This window comes from Oncorhynchus kisutch, linkage group LG20 (genome assembly GCF_002021735.2).
Source record: "Oncorhynchus kisutch isolate 150728-3 linkage group LG20, Okis_V2, whole genome shotgun sequence".
Classification (NCBI taxonomy): domain Eukaryota; kingdom Metazoa; phylum Chordata; class Actinopteri; order Salmoniformes; family Salmonidae; genus Oncorhynchus; species Oncorhynchus kisutch.
In genome coordinates this window covers 13,368,177-13,387,661 of record NC_034193.2, presented here as the reverse complement: position 1 = coordinate 13,387,661, position 19,485 = coordinate 13,368,177, and the positions used below count along the sequence as shown (strand labels likewise).

General features: G+C 44.5%; 1 protein-coding gene across 4 annotated transcripts; it reads left to right on the top strand.

The window, feature by feature from the left end:
• The first annotated feature begins 218 nt into the window (after window positions 1-218).
• Window positions 219-18,425, top strand: LOC109865354 (F-box only protein 11). 4 transcript variants are annotated; one of them, XM_020453454.2, is made up of 21 exons: window positions 219-533; window positions 1,891-2,048; window positions 2,438-2,519; window positions 2,626-2,770; window positions 2,985-3,114; window positions 6,620-6,703; window positions 6,812-6,944; window positions 7,034-7,140; window positions 7,232-7,343; window positions 7,451-7,557; window positions 10,521-10,658; window positions 10,754-10,971; window positions 12,985-13,165; window positions 13,260-13,382; window positions 13,524-13,609; window positions 13,719-14,050; window positions 14,163-14,270; window positions 14,655-14,735; window positions 15,111-15,219; window positions 16,454-16,552; window positions 16,762-18,425. In XM_020453454.2, the coding sequence occupies exons 1-21, from the start codon at window positions 446-448 to the stop codon at window positions 16,889-16,891; spliced, it is 2,751 nt and encodes a 916-aa protein (XP_020309043.1). In that variant the 5' UTR covers window positions 219-445; the 3' UTR covers window positions 16,892-18,425. The 4 variants fall into 4 exon arrangements, with proteins under 4 accessions (XP_020309043.1, XP_020309044.1, XP_020309045.1 ...); XM_020453455.2 differs by having other exon boundaries at window positions 220-533; window positions 1,894-2,048; XM_020453456.2 differs by lacking the exon at window positions 14,655-14,735 and having other exon boundaries at window positions 220-533.
• The last annotated feature ends 1,060 nt before the right edge of the window (window positions 18,426-19,485 follow it).

Genomic DNA, 19,485 nt, shown 5'->3' with positions numbered 1-19,485 from the left:
TATGCAAAGCAAAGATCCCCTCTCTCCCCTCCTGCTTTATCACACTTGATTCAGCTAAGCAACTGCTCCACAAGACCTTGATTTATTCAGGTGTGTTTGTAGCGTTGGAGCCAGTCTGCACTCCAAGCTACACGAGGGCAGCGTTCTCAAGAGGACCTGTGTATGCTTGGCCACAGGAGGTCGCTGTGAGCCCAGGGTGTGATTGGTGGCAGACATCCTCCAGTGTTTTTTCCGAATGTCCCTGTGTGAGTTAATGGCTCCTCCTGCTAGATACGGAGCTGGTGGCGAGCAGTCCGAAAAACACTAACTACACCCGGGTAGATAGTTAGCGCGCAGGGTGGTTTGAGAGAGAGGCTCACCGGGTTGTAGTCGAGGCCTGGTGTTAAAGCGTGAAGCGGATGGTCGAGGAAAGCGTTCTGTATTTTAACAACAGACTCTCCAAAAAATGAACTCCGTCAGAGCCACCAACCGGAGACCCAGGCGAGTCTCAAGGCCGCGCCCGGTGCAGCCCGACCGGAACGAGGGGGACCGAGGTGAGAGGGACCATCGCCAGAGCACTGTAGGGCTGTAGTCGTGTCAGGACGGCAAGGCTCCACAGTGACCCCCAGCCTCAGCTACCTGGAACGAGAGTGTTATTTAGGCAAAGCCGAGGCTTGTACCTCTGTGGCACAGGCCGCGCTTTGTTTGGCTTGAGTGACTGTGGCTACCAGTGGGGCTGGGGGGGTAGCGTGAGTGCTTTCCCTGCTGCGTAGTTCGCTAACGCGTTGACTAGCTGACGTTAACTAGCCCATATAACTATGCAGCCATTCATAACGTCGACCAAGGCGAACCCACCGACTTTGGCAGATTGTGAATGTTCATGGGCATGGCAGTAACGTTACTAGCTAGCTATCATGGCTTCTGATGAAATTAATCTGCGTTGTATTTTGAACTGACATTTTTGGGGTGTGCTGCCCATACTCCAGTAACTAGCGAGTTACTTTAGCTCGCTAACGACTAGCTATGAATGTCTACTTCAGCGATGAACGATCAACCGCAATTTAGACAAGTACATTTTCTTGTTAAGCAGTCAACCAGCTAGTTAACTGCGTGGCTCACACTCATCAGGCATTTTAATTCATCAAGCTAACTACCTAGTTATGCTAACCAGTTATGTCTAACTGAGCGCTAACGTTGGCTAGCTATCTGTGTTTGTTTACCTGGCAGATTTACTAGCGAACAGTAGTACCTACGTAGTTGAGTTTTGACTCGTCGGTGCAGGTCTGGTCGGCCCGTTTACCCGCAGGTCAACTTTTCGGGGCTTATAGGGGCTGTGGCTTTGTTATCGCAGTGTGATGGTCAAGAGGCCGGTGGCCAGCTAGGGAAGGACATTGTGGGGCACAGTCAGGCCCTATTCTGGTAGTCAAACCGCAGGGACGCATCTGCAGTTATCAATCACCAACCATAATCTGTCACCCACACAGCCTTGTAATACAATAGCCTACCCCTGTCATATATTAAACACATCCATGACACCACCCAGTCTATGAATGACCTAAAGTCGTTTTAGAAGAGGCGGAGTAGGATGACACTGATCAGCTGTCATTACTAATGTGTGTTTAATCAGCCCTTTACACCCTTACCAACTACAGTAGTGATTATTCTGTGTGGGTGGATGGTGTTGTTTAAATGGCATTTGCCTGCTGGTGTTTGTCTGTTGAACTGTGCTGATGGAGAAGATGTATGTGTCTTTGCGCTGTGTTTACACAGGCAGCGCAATTCTGATATTTTTCACACTAATTTGTTTCGACCAATCAGATCAGCTATGGAAAAGATCTGACGTAATTGGTCAAAGGACCTATTAGTGGAAAAATCAGAACTTTGTTCTGACTGTGTCCTCTGGTTGTCCAGCAGATGAGGAGGCTCCAGCTGCAGCAGCGGAGGTGGCTGTGGAGGAGTCTGGGCCTGCAGCTGGGAACAGCCCCTACCAGCTCCGACGCAAGTCTCTACTGCCCAAGAGAACAGCCTCCAGTACTGCAGCGGCCTGCCCCAGCAAGACCGCTATGGAGGTCAGACCGAGAGAGAGCACCATTCTGTGTTTGTTCACGTCCCTTAATGGGTTTAAAAGGACTGGTTAGTGGTCCTGTATTTCTGATGGTGGAGCAGGGTGCTTGCACCACCAGGGTTGCCGGTTTAATTCCCGGGGCCACCCATATGTAAAATGTATACATGCATGACTAAGTCGATTTGGATAAAAGTGTCTGCTGAATGGCATGTATTATGTTATTCTGATACATTATTTTTGAAACAGTGTAAACTCCCACTGGCACCAGTGTACATTTCGGGAGAATGGAAGAGGACAGTATTGGTGTGAGGGACAGAATGTGTGTGTGTTAGTGTCCCAGTCATTGGGGGAGGTAGCTGTTTGTGTGTGTTACTGATATGTGTTCTGACACAGGGAGCGTCCACCTCGACGACAGAACCCTTCGGTCACCGAGCCAAACGAGCCAGGGTCTCTGGCAGGAGCCACGACCTGCCAGGTAAGAATGTGTGTCTCGGCGTACTAGTCAATGACGTGAGGTGTCTGCGTGGCTCTTTCTACAACTGTATGGATCATCTATTAATACTAATGGAATCTGTGTGTAGCGGCTCTAGCAGAGCAGTACCTGCAGCAGAAGCTTCCAGATGAGGTGGTTCTGAAGATCTTCTCATACCTCCTGGAGCAGGACCTCTGTCAGACTGCCTGTGTCTGCAAACGTTTCAGCCAGCTAGCCAACGACCCTATACTCTGGTACACAATCTTCAGTGGACTGTGACTCTATATACTGAAGGGAAAACAGTGACACATTTTCTTGCCCATTGTAGTTAACTGATATGTCACCACCCCCCCCCAAAAAAAAATCTGTCACTATCGATCGTTATTGGTCCACACTGACATGAAGGCTGTGGATTTGTCCATCCCTCTATGCCTGAAATTGACCTTTGCCTTTTCTGTTTGTGTCCAGGAAGCGTCTGTACATGGAGGTGTTTGAGTACACCCGTCCCATGATGCACCCCGAGCCAGGCAAGTTCTACCAGGTCAGTCCTGAGGAACACGACCACCCCAACCCCTGGAAGGACAGCTTCCAACAACTGGTGCGTCGACTGTGTGTGTCAGTGTTTTCCATTAGTGCATGAATTTGGTTAATTAGCCGGTTACATAATCATTTTCAGCCTGCTACTTTTTCTACTTCATTTTAACTAGGCTCCTTTTCATTTTAAAGTTTAAATTCGCTTGTCTGTCGAGTCCGCTAGAATGAACGATGTGCATTTTCTGGCGATCTAGGATAGGCGCCTGTCAGTCACAGAGGGCGATGACCCATACCTCAGTGGCGATGACAGGGAAACTAAGTCTGCTGTCTGTCCCACCTACCGGTACAATTTGTGTCTCGGTCATTGTGTTTGTTTGCAGTCGAATTTCTATACACTGAGGAGGGAGAGAATTTGCTCGTCACATGTAATGTAAGTGGTAACGATGAGTTGAAATCCACCACTTAGTCTAACTATTATTTTCTGGCACATTGATTTATTTTCTATTGCATGTTTCATAGAGCCAGCCACGCGGAGTCGTGGTGGATAGTAGGCTATTTACTGTGCTGTGATTGACAATTGAACAGCAAATGTTGACTCGTTTATAAAAGGTGTCCGACTAAGTAAAGCAGATCTATAATCCTTGCCAGTCATAAATCATGCAATGTGGTTATAGGTCCATGGTATTGCATCGGGACAAGTAAATCAAAGGATTTCCTAGGTTTCCTTTCCTATGATGACGGGGCTTGTCAGACAGTGGTGCTAAAGGGACTGACTCTTGTCAGTCCGTGTAACCATTCAGAATCGCATCGGTGAGAGAGACGTTCATTTGTCTCCCTAATTTGCAAAGGCTACTGGTAGGCCCAGGGTTTTTGGCCATTATCTGGAGATAAATTCTGAAAACATTTGAGGAAGGTGGTGAATCATCACTGCAGGAACGATAGTTAGCGGGGAGCCTCGTTCTGGTCCAAATATGATCATTAGGGCCCTTTTGGAATCCAGGCATTAAAACGGTTTCAACAATATAAAAGCATTTGACCTTAGGGGGTAATCAACAAAATGTCTTGAAAATGTGTTAATTTGCCCAAGTTTATCATACGATATGAACAGAATGCATCAGTGATTTTTATTTCCTGCAGCTTACTGAATAGGCAACGAGAATGCTCCTGTGTGTGTGTGTGTGTGTGGGGGGCCGTTAGCAATGATGCTAATGAAAACAGTCTTCTGGTAGATGGAAAGGCTTTCCCATAAACCTTCTCAGGGCTTGACATTAAGGTTTGTCTGGGGGAAAGTAAAAAAAAGAAATGGTGGACAACCAGAATATAGATTTAAGTTCATTCAAGTAATAAAAATCACTCTCAAAACAATGACCCTGATCAGAATAGGACCAGGCAGTGCACAGCAGGGCAATGCATATTTGACATTCTGAATAAATTACTTACAGTCCTATTTGCTTTAGCCTGTTTAAATAAATATGTCATATTTACACAAAGCAAGATAACAATGTAAACAGACCTAAGAGTCTTACAGCAGCGCCAAATATCCGGTCAGAAAATGTTTAGTTTTTTTCTCTCTTTCGAATGTAGGGCGATCTGGGCCAATAGCCGAAGCCTATTTTTCTAGAGGACACTGCAGTGTCTTGTGGTCGTCTATAACAATGTGTTCTATTTTCTCTCCATATTGATATGATTATGACTTGTCCAATTGAGCCTCTCGTTCAGTTTAATGCGTGCTCCTGCCGTGCTGCTTCGTGAACAAACATTACATTAATCTAACGGAATGGCTAAAAAAAAGTGAATGTCAAGCCCTGCTTCTCAATGAAATGTTAACAAGTAGTCCAAGCTTACCTGGCAGAATGATATCATGATTATTTTCATCAAGTCAGTGGGTATTTGTCAGTGGTGTAAAAATACTTGAAAGTATTAGTAGTTTTTTGGGGTATATTTACTTAACTAATTTATATTTTTGACAACTTTTACTTCACTATATTTCTATAGAAATATTGTACTTTTTACTGCATACATTTTCCCTGACAACCAAAAGTACTTGTTACATTTTGAAGGCTTAGCAGGACAGGAGAATGGTGAAATTCACACACCTATCAAGAGAACACCTGGTCATCCCTACTGCCTATAGTCTGGTGAACTCACTAAACACAAATGCATCTTTTGTAAATAGTTTCGGAGTGTTCCCCCTCGCTATCCGTACATTTTTAAAACAAGAAAATGGTGCCGTCTGATTTGCTTAATATAAGGCATTCTAAATTAGTTAAATTTTAACTTCTACTTTTGATACTTAAGTATATTTAAAACAAAATACTTTTACTCAAGTAGTATTTTGCTGGGTGACTTTTCCTTGAGTAACTTTCTATTAAGGTATCTCTACTTTTACTCCAGTATGATAATCGTGTACCGTTTCACCACTGGTATTTGTTTTGCCAACTCTACCATGGTATGTGCGCTACAAAAACAAGCTAACAACCTATTGCTAGGTGCTCACTGGAATTAAAGGGTAACTACATCCCAAAGTTAAAATGTCTTATGACTTTTCACAGTCCTCAAAAGTGGTCTCCTGCTGTGGTTTATTAAGCATTGTTGTGGACAATTTAATTTTTTTAAAGAAGTGATTTTTGAATGCAAAAACCTGAAAAAAAGAATGTATATACTGTACTTTTTTATATTTTTTTATAAAATATAGAATTTGAAGAAGAAACATTGTGACAATTCATATCTTGTAGTGAAACTGTAAATATGACTAATCAAGAAAAGACAGGTTCAATGTTAACAGTAAAAAAGGTTCAATGTTAACAGTAAGGTTCAATGTTAACAGTAAAAACGGTTCAATGTTAACAGTAAAAAAGGTTCAATGTTAACAGTAAAAAAGGTTCAATGTTAACAGTAAAAAAAGGTTCAATGTTAACAGTAAGGTTCAATGTTAACAGTAAGGTTCAATGTTAACAGTAAGGTTCAATGTTAACAGTAAAAAAGGTTCAATGTTAACAGTAAAAAAGGTTCAATGTTAACAGTAAAAAAGGTTCAATGTTAACAGTAAAAAAGGTTCAATGTTAACAGTAAAAAAGGTTCAATGTTAACAGTAAAAAAGGTTCAATGTTAACAGTAAGGTTCAATGTTAACAGTAAGGTTCAATGTTAACAGTAAAAAAGGTTATGTTCTCTTTCTTGGGAAATAGTCCTGATCATATAGGCCTGGAACTAGACAAAATACAAAACAACTAACAATACACTGAATTCATATTTTTTTTAAAGTAATTTTAAGGCCATGTCTTTCCTAAAAAATACCACAACACATTTTTCCAATCTGGGAGATTCTCTAAAGTATTAAGTCATTTGGCTGTGTATTTTAAATGGAATCAATACATTCGAATGTACCAGAGGCCACCAAAATAGCTGCTTTTGGAGAAAATAATCTGACAGGCCCAGGGGTGCCTGGTTGGCTACATGTTCTATTTGGCTGGCTACTCTATGTATTATACTGGTGTGTGTGTGTGTGTGTGTGGTTAGACAAACATTGTGTTGATGTTATTTTAACATTGTTGTAAAATTGTGTTGCAGTATAAAGGAGCCCACGTGAAGCCAGGCTTTGCTGAACATTTCTACAGCAACCCTGGGAGGTTCAAAGGCAGGGAGAATATGCTGGTAAGATACACATAATTATACTCATGGTCTACTGAAAGCACATTTTTCAATATGGCTGTGAGTCAGCTCAATTCTAGCTTGATTTGATGTAACCGTGTCTGTCTCCAGTACTATGACACCATAGAAGATGCGTTAGGAGGGGTGCAGGAGAGTCATTTTGATGGGCTGATCTTTGTCCACTCTGGGATCTACACTGACGAGTGGATCTACATAGAGTCCCCTATCACCATGATTGGAGCAGGTACTGTGTGGTCTGTCTGTCTCTTACTCTTTCTGCCTCTGTCTGTATTATCTAGTGGTAGAAATTGCCTTTCTTTTGTGTGTGTGTAGCTCCTGGTAAGGTGTCTGATAAAGTGGTTATTGAGAACACCAGAGACTCAACGTTTGTCTTCATGGAGGGATCAGAGGACGCCTACGTAGGATACATGACTATTAGGGTACGCTGCTAACACCGATCCAACTCTCTCTCTCTCACACACACACACACTCTCCCCACATCTCCCCTCTAACCTGATGTTTCATCTTCAGTTTAACCCGGATGATAAGTCGGCTCAGCACCACAACGCCCACCACTGTCTGGAGATTACTGTCAACTGTTCTCCCAACATAGACCACTGTATCATCAGATCTACCTGCACAGGTAATGTGCACACAGTCCGCAGTAGGGCTTGTATGTTTTGCCTGTGTTTTGCCTGTTTAGCTTGTCTCCAGTGGGGGATGTTGGGTAATGTAGTTTCTCTACTCCAGTGGGCTCGGCTGTGTGTGTGAGCGGCCAGGGGGCGTGTCCTACCATCAAACACTGCAACATCAGCGACTGTGAGAACGTTGGACTTTACATCACCGACCATGCACAGGTAAACAAACACATCACCGACCATGCACAGGTAAACAAACACATCACCGACCATGCACAGGTAAACAAACACATCACCGACCATGCACAGGTAAACAAACACATCACCGACCATGCACAGGTAAACAAACACATCACCGACCATGCACAGGTAAACAAACACATCACCGACCATGCACAGGTAAACAAACACATCACCGACCATACACACCACTAACCACTCTTAAAAAACCTCTCTGACTATGTATTCCTGCACGGTATCTATGAGGATAATGTATTGCATGGTATCTATGGGATACGTAAGGGATAAACGCCCACGTTCTATGCATTACCTTGGAAATATTGGACGAGGGGGAGCCGAGTCCGTTTGCCAAGGTAATGTACGGAGGAGCAGAGGCGTATACCACAGTTGCCAAGGAAAACAATGTTAAAGCACACATTTACTGGTAGAAATTAAATGTATTCGTTGATATTTAAATGTTTAAGTGAATTCATACTATCAAATCTTCTGGTTGCTAGAGATGTGATCTAGTCTTTCATTGGAATAGTTCGCTACCCAGTCGTTGGTTCTCTATGTTCCGTTGCCATGCTCGCTGGCAACGTTCTTATCCCTTGCTTGCTAGCTAGCCAACTAGCTACGGCTAACACAGTCATGGCCTCTGCAGCCAGAATAACAGCAAAGTAGCTGCATTTGCATTTGTTTAAACTGTTTTCTATTGACATTCCTTTGCCTACATCCATAACAAGGAGCTGATGCCTGTTTTTACTTGGCAGAGCAGAAGTGTGTGCCTTCTCGTCAGGACACTCGTCAACACTGTTCATTACGAGGAGATAGCATTGCATATCAAACACTAGGCTAGAAGTTAGCTAAATAGTTTGTTGCTAGCAAACCTGCCAACATGGCAACTGAGTTTAAAAAATATATATCAGATGTTGAAAGCAAGCGGGTCAAACTAGAAACATGTAGAAGGATTTGACAGCATAGCACCACTTGGATCGTGACTGCAACAGTAGTGACCAGGTAAATCTGTGTTTCACTCACCACGCTAGATCAGGTGCTATTAAAAGAAGTATGTATTTGCAAAAACAAATTGCTTGCTAGCTATGTTTTTCATCGTTGGACCTGTGTTTACTATGTTTCCAATTTTGGTGTGTGTGGTTGTTGGTTTAGCTTTCTGTAATTGTAGCAAGTTACGGTTTGCATGTGTACAGTCGTGGCCAAAAGTGTTGACACAAATATAAATTTTCACAAAGTCTGCTGCCTCAGTTTGTATGATGGCAATTTGCATATACTCCAGAATGTTATGAAGAGTAATCAGATTAATTTAAAGTAATTGCAAAGTCCCTCTTTGCCACGCAAATGAACTGAATCCCCCCAAAAAACATTTCCACTGCATTTCAGCCCTGCCACAAAAGGACCAGCTGACATCATGTCTGATTCTTTCGTTAACACGGGTGTGAGTCTTGACGAGGACAAGGCTGGAGATCACTCTGTCATGCTGATTGAGTTCGAATAACAGACTGGAAGCTTCAAAAGGAGGGTGGTGCTTGGGATCATTGTTCTTCCTCTGTCAACCATGGTTACATGCAAGGAAACACGTGCCGTCATCATTGCTTTGCACAAAAAGGGCTTCTCAGGGAAGGATATTACTGCCAGTAAGATTGCACCTAAAACAACCATATATCAGATCATCCAGAACTTTAAGGAGAGCGGTTCAGTTGTTGTGAAGAAGGCATCAGGGCGCCCAAGAAAGTACATCAAGCGCCAAGACATCTCCTAAAGTTGATTCAGCTGTGGGATCAGGGCACCACCAGTACAGAGCTTGCTCAGGAATGGCAGCAGGCAGGTGTGAGTCCATCTGCATGCACAGCAGTGAGGCAAAGACTTTTGGAGGATGGCCTGGTGTCAAGAAGGGCAGCAAAGAAGCCACTTCTCTCCAGGAAAAACATCAGGGACAGACTGATATTCTGCTAAAGGTACAGGGATTGGACTGCTGAGGACTGGGGTAAAGTCATTTTCTCTGATGAATCCCCTTTCTGATTGTTTGGTGCCATCCAGAAAAAAGCTTGTCTGGAGAAGACAAGGTGAGCGCCACCATCAGTCCTGTGTCATGCCAACCGTAAAGCATCCTGAGACCATTCATGTGTGGGGTTGCTTCTCAGCCAAGGGAGTGGGCTCACTCACAATTTTGCCTAAGAACACAGCCATGAATAAAGAATGGTACCAATACATCCTCCGAGAGCAACTTCTCCCAACCATCCAGGAACAGTTTGGTGACGAACAATGCCTTTTCCAGCATGATGGAGCTCCATGCCATAAGGAAAAAGTGATAACTAAGTGGCTCGGGGAACAAAACATCAATATTTTGGGTCCATGGCCAGGAAACTCCCCAGACCTTAATCCCATTGAGAATTTGTGGTCAATCCTCAAGAGGCGGGTGGACAAACAAAAACCCACAAACTCCAAGCATTGGTTATGCAAGAATGGGCTGCCATCATCATGTGGCCCAGAAGTTAATTGACAGCATGCCAGGGCGGATTGCAGAGGTTTTGAAGAAGGTTCAACACTGCAAATATTGACTCTTTGCATCAACTTCATGTAATTGTCAATAAAAGCCTTTGACACTTATGAAATGCTTGTAATTATACTTCAGTATTCCATAGTAACATCTGACAAAAATATCTAAAGACACTGAAGCAGCAAACTTAGCAGAAATTAATATTTGTGTCATTCTCAAAACTATTGGCCACGACTGTAAGGGGCATATTGCATCATGATTGCAAGGTGTCCCGGTGTATTTCCCAACTGTCCCGTTTTCTGGTTTTAATGCCCTCCTGGCCAATCAGAAACAAGTATTCAACAATGCTGTGGTATAATGATGTGACAATATATTGCGGGGTACCTATGAGGATAATGGTGTCATAATGTATCTATGAGGATAATGGTGTCATAATGTGTTGCAGGGTATCTATGAGGATAATGAGATCAGTAATAATGCATTGGCGGGAATCTGGGTTAAAAACCACGGCAACCCCATCATCAGACGAAACCACATCCACCACGGCCGAGATGTAGGAGTCTTCACCTTCGACCACGGCATGGTAACTCACTGACCTATAACCTCTCACCCACCATTTCCCAGGTTTTTACATTGGTGCTGTACATTGCAATGCTGACAGTATCTCTCTCCCCTCAGGGTTATTTTGAGAGTTGTAACATCCACAGGAATCGTATAGCAGGCTTTGAGGTGAAGGCGTATGCCAACCCTACAGTGGTTCGCTGTGAGATCCACCATGGCCAGACAGGGGGCATCTATGTGCATGAGAAAGGACGGGGACAGTTTATAGAAAACAAGATCTACGCCAACAACTTCGCTGGAGTCTGGATCACCTCCAACAGCGACCCTACGATACGGTACACACACCCCTACAATACTGTTACACACACACACCTACAATACTGTTACACATGCATAGTAACCCTACGATACTGTTACACATACACACCTACAATACTGTTACATACACACACACACCTACAATACTGTTACATACACACACACACCTACAATACTGTTACATACACACACACACCCCTACAATACTGTTACATACACACACACACCCCTACAATACTGTTACATACACACACACACCCCTACAATACTGTTACACACACACACCCCTACAATACTGTTACACACACACCCCTACAATACTGTTACACACACACACCCCTACAATACTGTTACACACACACACACACCCCTACAATACTGTTACACACACACACACACCCCTACAATACTGTTACACACACACACACACCCCTACAATACTGTTACACATACACCCCTACAATACTGTTACACACACACACAGTAACCCTACAATACTGTTACACACACACACACACCCCTACAATACTGTTACACATACACCCCTACAATACTGTTACACACACACACAGTAACCCTACAATACTGTTACACACACACACACACCCCTACAATACTGTTACACACACACACACACCCCTACAATACTGTTACACACACACACACACACCCCTACAATACTGTTACACACACACACACACACACCCCTACAATACTGTTACACACACACCCCTACAATACTGTTACACACACACAGTAACCCTACAATACTGTTACACATACACCCCTACAATACTGTTACACACACACAGTAACCCTACAATACTGTTACACACACACCCCTACAATACTGTTACACACACACACAGTAACCCTACAATACTGTTACACATACACCCCTACAATACTGTTACACACACACAGTAACCCTACAATACTGTTACACATACACCCCTACAATACTGTTACACACACACACACACCCCCCTATAATACTGTTACACACACACCCCTACAATACTGTTACACACACACACACACAGTAACCCTACAATACTGTTACACACACACCCCTACAATACTGTTACACATACACCCCTACAATACTGTTACACATACACCCCTACAATACTGTTACACACACACACAGTAACCCTACAATACTGTTACACACACACACAGTAACCCTACAATACTGTTACACACACACACACACCCCTACAATACTGTTACACACACACACACACACCCCTACAATACTGTTACACACACACACACACACACCCCTACAATACTGTTACACACACACACACACACACCCCTACAATACTGTTACACACACACCCCTACAATACTGTTACACACACACAGTAACCCTACAATACTGTTACACATACACCCCTACAATACTGTTACACACACACAGTAACCCTACAATACTGTTACACACACACCCCTACAATACTGTTACACACACACACAGTAACCCTACAATACTGTTACACATACACCCCTACAATACTGTTACACACACACAGTAACCCTACAATACTGTTACACATACACCCCTACAATACTGTTACACACACACACACACCCCCCTACAATACTGTTACACACACACCCCTACAATACTGTTACACACACACACACAGTAACCCTACAATACTGTTACACACACACCCCTACAATACTGTTACACATACACCCCTACAATACTGTTACACACACACACAGTAACCCTACAATACTGTTACACACACACCCCTACAATACTGTTACACACACACACAGTAACCCTACAATACTGTTACACACACACCCCTACAATACTGTTACACACACACACACAGTAACCCTACAATACTGTTACACACACACACAGTAACCCTACAATACTGTTACACACACACACATAGTTGCACTACGATGCAGGAAACACACACACATAAAACTACTCTATGAAATTATAGACACTAACCCCTCTCTCAGTATTATGGGCTGTTTGTTGACGTTCTGTCCGTCTCTAGGGGTAATGCAATCTTTAATGGTAACCAAGGGGGCGTGTACATATTTGGCGATGGGCGTGGCCTGATCGAGGGGAACGATATCCATGGCAACGCTCTGGCAGGAATCCAAATCAGAACCAACAGCTGCCCAATTGTACGCCATAACAAGATCCACGACGGACAGCACGGCGGCATCTACGTGGTAAACACACACACACTCTTCAAATCATTTTTCTCATATAGATCCTTGGACTTGTGCGTCTCAGGAGATGTTGCTAAATGTTGTGTGTGTTCAGCATGAGAAGGGCCAGGGTGTGATCGAGGAGAACGAGGTGTACAGCAACACGCTGGCAGGAGTCTGGGTGACCACCGGCAGCACACCTGTCCTCCGCAGGAACCGCATCCACAGCGGCAAACAGGTAACACACAGCCCACACTCATTCTCTCACCGTTATCATTGGAAGAACAAATACATAAGGGATATTCTTGTATCCTGTGAGAATTGGAGGCCTGTCTCGTTAGGTTCATCAGTCCAACCTAACGCCCTTCCTCCCTCTCAGGTTGGCGTGTATTTCTATGACAACGGCCATGGGGTGTTGGAAGACAACGACATCTACAATCACATGTACTCCGGCGTTCAAATACGGTACGTCCTGCCTCCTCACACGCCAGTCCAACGCAGGACACGCGGTGCGCACCATACCGTGTGACTAATGTTAGATAGCGGTTTTACTAACACTGTTGGTTATCTATAGGACGGGCAGCAACCCCAAGATCCGACGCAACAAGATCTGGGGAGGACAGAACGGAGGCATCCTGGTCTACAACTCCGGTCTGGGTTTCATCGAGGACAATGAGATCTTCGACAACGCCATGGCGGGCGTGTGGATTAAGACGGACAGCAACCCCACGCTGCGGCGCAACAAGATTCACGACGGGAGAGACGGAGGCATCTGTATCTTCAACGGAGGGAGAGGTCTTCTGGAGGAGAACGATATCTTCAGGAACGCCCAGGCAGGGGTCCTCATCAGCACCAACAGCCACCCGGTGCTCCGCAAGAACCGCATCTTTGACGGTTTTGCTGCAGGTGAGCTGCCCATGTGTCAACATTTTACATCAACTTTACTGTCCTGACTGGTCAATACTGTAACCTACTGGTCATCCGTCACCTGTGTTGAGGATGTCATTTCCTGTCTCAGGTATCGAGATAACCAACCACGCCACTGCAACTCTGGAGGGGAACCAGATCTTCAACAACCGTTTCGGAGGCCTGTTCCTCGCTTCGGGGGTGAACGTCACCATGAAAGGTACCTAGCGCTAACAGGGTAGGGTAATATAGCGCTAACAGGCCAGACCAGTGGTAGTCAGTGTATTTCTGAAGTAGCCACTTGTGAAACAACCTCGCTGGGCGAGCCACCCTAGGCTACCCGTCGGAGAAAGGGGGTTGGGGGGGGCAAGAATTCAAATGAATTCACACATGATATTTATAGATACTAATTAACATGGACAAACAAGCTATTTCATTCTCCATTGTAGGACACTTGGCTATTAGACGCAAATGTTACTAAATAATTTGATGAATCTTTTGAATATGGCCTTATTGCCATTATCTCAAAAGTTATAGCTCAAAGATATTTGTTAGATTTCAGTCTGAAGGAAGTATATGGTTTTAATCAGTTCATTTCCCCCAGTCATTCTGCGCAGATTCATCACTCTCCCTTCTAACGAGTCCTACACAGCTTGTGTTCGTCGTAGATGGAAACAGAAGACACGTATGTGTTCCTGAGAGTCTCTGCTTTCAGGAATGGGGTCATACTCTGTTCAACAGCTCTAGTCAAATTCCTAGGAATATTATCTGTGTTTGTCCCAGCTGCTAATAGTGGATACTAGAGGTTACTGGCGTAACCATGGTTCGATGTACTAATTAAGCAGCACATTCAGCTGACTGAATAATAACTTGCACAACACATTCATTCAGATTGTTGCAGAGAGACGCCAATAGGGTTGCCGTGAGACGCGCAGTGACTATGGCTGGCTTAGACTGTATAGAAAAAGGTTCTTGGTCACTGCACTCTCTGGGTATGTGATCTTTTGGGAATGTCTATCAAGTGGACAGGCTCTCATCCTCTGTTCCGCCTCTCTTCCAGATAATAAGATAATGAATAACCAGGACGCCATAGAGAAAGCTGTGAGCAGAGGACAATGCCTCTACAAGATCTCCAGCTACACCTCCTACCCCATGCATGACTTTTACAGGTACACACACCAGCCCATGCACGACTCCTACAAGTACACATACCAGCCCATGCACAACTCCTACAAGTACACCCACCAGCCCATGCACGACTTCTACAAGTACACACACACCAGACTTCTACAAGTACACACACACCAGACTTCTACAAGTACACACACACCAGACTTCTACAAGTACACACACACCAGCCCATGCACGACTTCTACAAGTACACACACCAACCCATGCACGACTCCTACAAGTACACACACCAACCCATGCACGACTCCTACAAGTACACACACCAGCCCATGCACGACTTCTACAAGTACACACACCAGCCCATGCACGACTTCTACAAGTACATACACCAGCCCATGCACGACTCCTACAAGTACACACACCAGCCCATGCACGACTTCTACAAGTACACACACACCAGACTTCTACAAGTACACACACACCAGACTTCTACAAGTACACACACACCAGACTTCTACAAGTACACACACACCAGACTTCTACAAGTACACACACACCAGCCCATGCACGCCTTCTACAAGTACACACACCAGACTTCTACAAGTACACACACCAGCCCATGCACGACTCCTACAAGTACACACACCAGCCCATGCACGCCTTCTACAAGTACACACACCAGACTTCTACAAGTACACACACCAGCCCATGCACGACTTCTACAAGTACACACACCAACCCATGCACGACTCCTACAAGTACACACACCAGCCCATGCATGACTTCTACAAGTACACACACCAGACTTCTACAAGTACACACACCAGCCCATGCACGACTCCTACAAGTACACACACCAGCCCATGCACGCCTTCTACAAGTACACACACCAGACTTCTACAAGTACACACACCAGCCCATGCACGACTTCTACAAGTACACACACCAACCCATGCACGACTCCTACAAGTACACACACCAGCCCATGCACGACTTCTACAAGTACACACACCAGCCCGTGCACGACTTCTACAAGTACACACACACCAGACTTCTACAAGTACACACACCAGCCCATGCACGACTTCTACAAGTACACACACCAGCCCATGCACGACTTCTACAAGTACACACACCAGCCCATGCACGCCTTCTACAAGTACACACACCAGCCCATGCACGCCTTCTACAAGTACACACACCAGCCCATGCACGACTACAAGTACACAGCAGTTACTCCACTGATGTTTTCTTTGACCTGTGTGTGTCCAGGTGTCACACCTGCAATACGACAGACCGGAACGCCATCTGTGTGAACTGCATCAAGAAGTGTCACCAAGGACACGACGTGGAGTTTATACGGCACGATAGGTGAGTAGCCCATACCAACCGTTTACTACCAACTAGATGGTCCCACTTGTGGCGTTTTGTTTCAGAAGAATTGAAGGACTGTCAGAACTAGTTTTCGACAATAATCTTTTTCGATTCATGTTTTCATTATGTTTTGGGTCTTTCTTTCTCTCACGCCCTGTCCTGTAATCCATGACCCCCCCCCCCCCCCCCCCCATCTCTCTCTCTAGGTTTTTCTGTGACTGTGGAGCGGGAACTCTGTCCAACCCCTGTACTCTGGCTGGAGAACCCACACACGACACGGACACACTTTACGACTCAGCCCCGCCCATAGAGTCCAACACGCTGCAACACAACTGAACACACACACATCACATGTACACACACACTACATAAACACACCCCCTATAATCTACATACACACACTACATAACACACATTCATAACACACTCATATATATGCGCGCGCACACACAGACATATACACCACTCACACACGCTGGCCATAGGGAGCCAGAGAGACTGAACACAGTGTTTTCAGCAGGGACTGGCATTGAGGAACCCTGAGATTCAGCGAGGGACTGAGACAGTGATGCACTTGGGAGTCTCTTCTAAAGGGAACTATGAAGCTGGTCTGAATTTGACTGGTCTGGTCTGGATTAGCCTCTGGTGTACTGTGTTGAGAAACGGACTCGGCCACATGAGATTCTCACCATTGCATCTCTGGACGCCAAATGGCCAGGTAGAGGATGGAGAGTGAGTGTGGAGAGGGTAGGGAAGTGGCTACTCGGATAATGTCGGAGTGGCCAATGAGACTTCCTTCGCCTGTGACCCCTCACCTCTCGGCGACTCTCCAGGATCCTGGGAATCGAACTTCCTCCCAAGACAGGAAGAAAGGAGATTTAGCCCCACCCACTGAGAAAGCGCTTCCTGTTCAGAGACATCTGTTACTAGGCAGTGGATGGCTGATATATACATATGTACTGCTAATGGAAGAGAGGGACTTTGATCAAGCACCTCTGCTTTTATAATATGTTATTCTGATCAACAGATATTATTTTAATGCTTTCTCATGTAGTTTTGTATTTACAAGCAAAAAATCTTACTGTATTTGAATGTCTTTTTATTATTATATATTATAATTATAAATGTTTGTCGTGTTGACCCCAGGCTTGCTGCAGTAGCTGTTAATGTCCCAGTGGATTTGTTCTTTCTGTGAAAGAGAATCACGTTTAACACTAAAGACTCTCTCCAGGCTAGTAGATGTAGGACTGGTGGAAGATTGTGTGTGTGTTTGTTGGAAGTGTGCATGTGTATGGTTGTGTTCATATGCAGTCCGTGTTTCTGGAGAGAGTCAGATACGGGGCGTCGGGCCTTTTTCAAACTGGGACAGAGGAGTCGTTCTGCAGTGCCCTCTCATATTCTCTCCCCTTCTTGTTCCCTCTCCTCCCTCCCTACTTCCCCCTCTCTCTTCCTTACCCTGATCTCTCCCTCTACTATTCTCTCCCCCCTTCGTTTTTCTGTCTTTGTATTCTGGTGACTGTGGCTCCTCATACAGCCTGGATCGTATGCATGTGTACCATAACATCAAGGTCGTTTGCCCCTGCTCAGACGCTGCGTGCCACGTCGTCGACTGTGCTGTCGGGAACCAGATTGCTATTACATATGTGGTTAATTTGATGCGTAAAATACCTTCCCAGGCATAAGATCTGGCACGCATCAATAACGTCTGACCAGGGGGACACAACCCTAGACTTAATATATTGTGAAGTATTAATACAACCATTATGTAGATGCTAGTATGAATTCAAAAAGGGTTTCATTTCCTAGGAAGAAAAAAAAAAAGAAGACGGGAAACTGGTCGTTTGTAAGAAAATAAAACTATTAGATCAGCGGTGTGTCTGATTTTTACGATTGATTTGATTACGTCCTACCCATTTACAACGAGCCTGTGCTCCCACCAGCCTCCCTTGCTATACAACATTTGGTAACAACAAACTAAAATCCAATCAAAGCTCAAGTAAAGTTGTGTGCGAATATTGCACCAACAACGGACTCCTGACCAGACCAGTGTGTCACTGCTCTCTCGCGTCAGCCAGGCTAAAATGTTCTCACACTCAGGTTTGTTTATGAATTATGCACGTGTCAAATCACACTAACGTTATTTATAACTTAAACTTCGTGTGAAAGCGAAAGATTTGTTTATGATTTACTCAACTTTTATTCGTGTGTATAAAGGAGACTGTTCCTCAATTGTTTCTTCCAATTTGAACTGCCATGTAATATGCTCCAAAGATGCTTAGTGTCCTCGGGATGTTGATCTCTCCAGAGATCTGGCGTCTCGGCTGAGAGGTAAAGGGTTTATTCATGCAACCAGCATTAATGTCCAAAGGAAAATACAGAACGATTTCAAAATGTTGAACAGGATTTTTTTATTGGAAACATGGTTACATGTTTTATGAAACTAGAAAAATGGTGAGGAAAGACTACGCAGAAAAGGAAAACGGATCATGTGCTGCAACTCCTGTAGAAGGTCTGAACTTGCATTGGAGCTCACTGATGTGTTATGGTCAACCTCCACCTTAATGGCTTTAAGCTCCACCTTTACCTCCTGGTCAGTAGTGGTGGCGGCCGGCAGAGATTACCCCTCTTGAAACGACTGGAACAATCCTCCCTCCTGGAGAGAGAGAGTGTATTAGGAAGTTGGAGTAACTACAAGCCAATGAGCTATGGAGAGAGAGTGTATTAGGAAGTTGGAGTAACTACAAGCCAATGAGCTATGGAGAGAGAGTATTAGGAAGTTAGGAACTACAAGCCAATGAGCTACATACACTGCAATGTGTATGTATTTGGACAGTGAAGCTAAATGATTTAATTTGGCTCTATCCTCCAGCATTTTGGATTTGCGATTAAATGTTTTATATCAGGTCATCTTTTATTTGAGAGCATATTAA

Coding starts and splice junctions, on each gene's coding strand:
- LOC109865354 (XM_020453454.2), top strand. CDS start 446: ATGAACTCCGTCAGAGCCACCAACCGGAGACCCAGGCGAGTCTCAAGG. Junction 2,049..2,437: donor CCAGCAAGACCGCTATGGAG/GTCAGACCGAGA, acceptor GTTCTGACACAG/GGAGCGTCCACCTCGACGAC. Junction 13,610..13,718: donor TACTCCGGCGTTCAAATACG/GTACGTCCTGCC, acceptor GGTTATCTATAG/GACGGGCAGCAACCCCAAGA.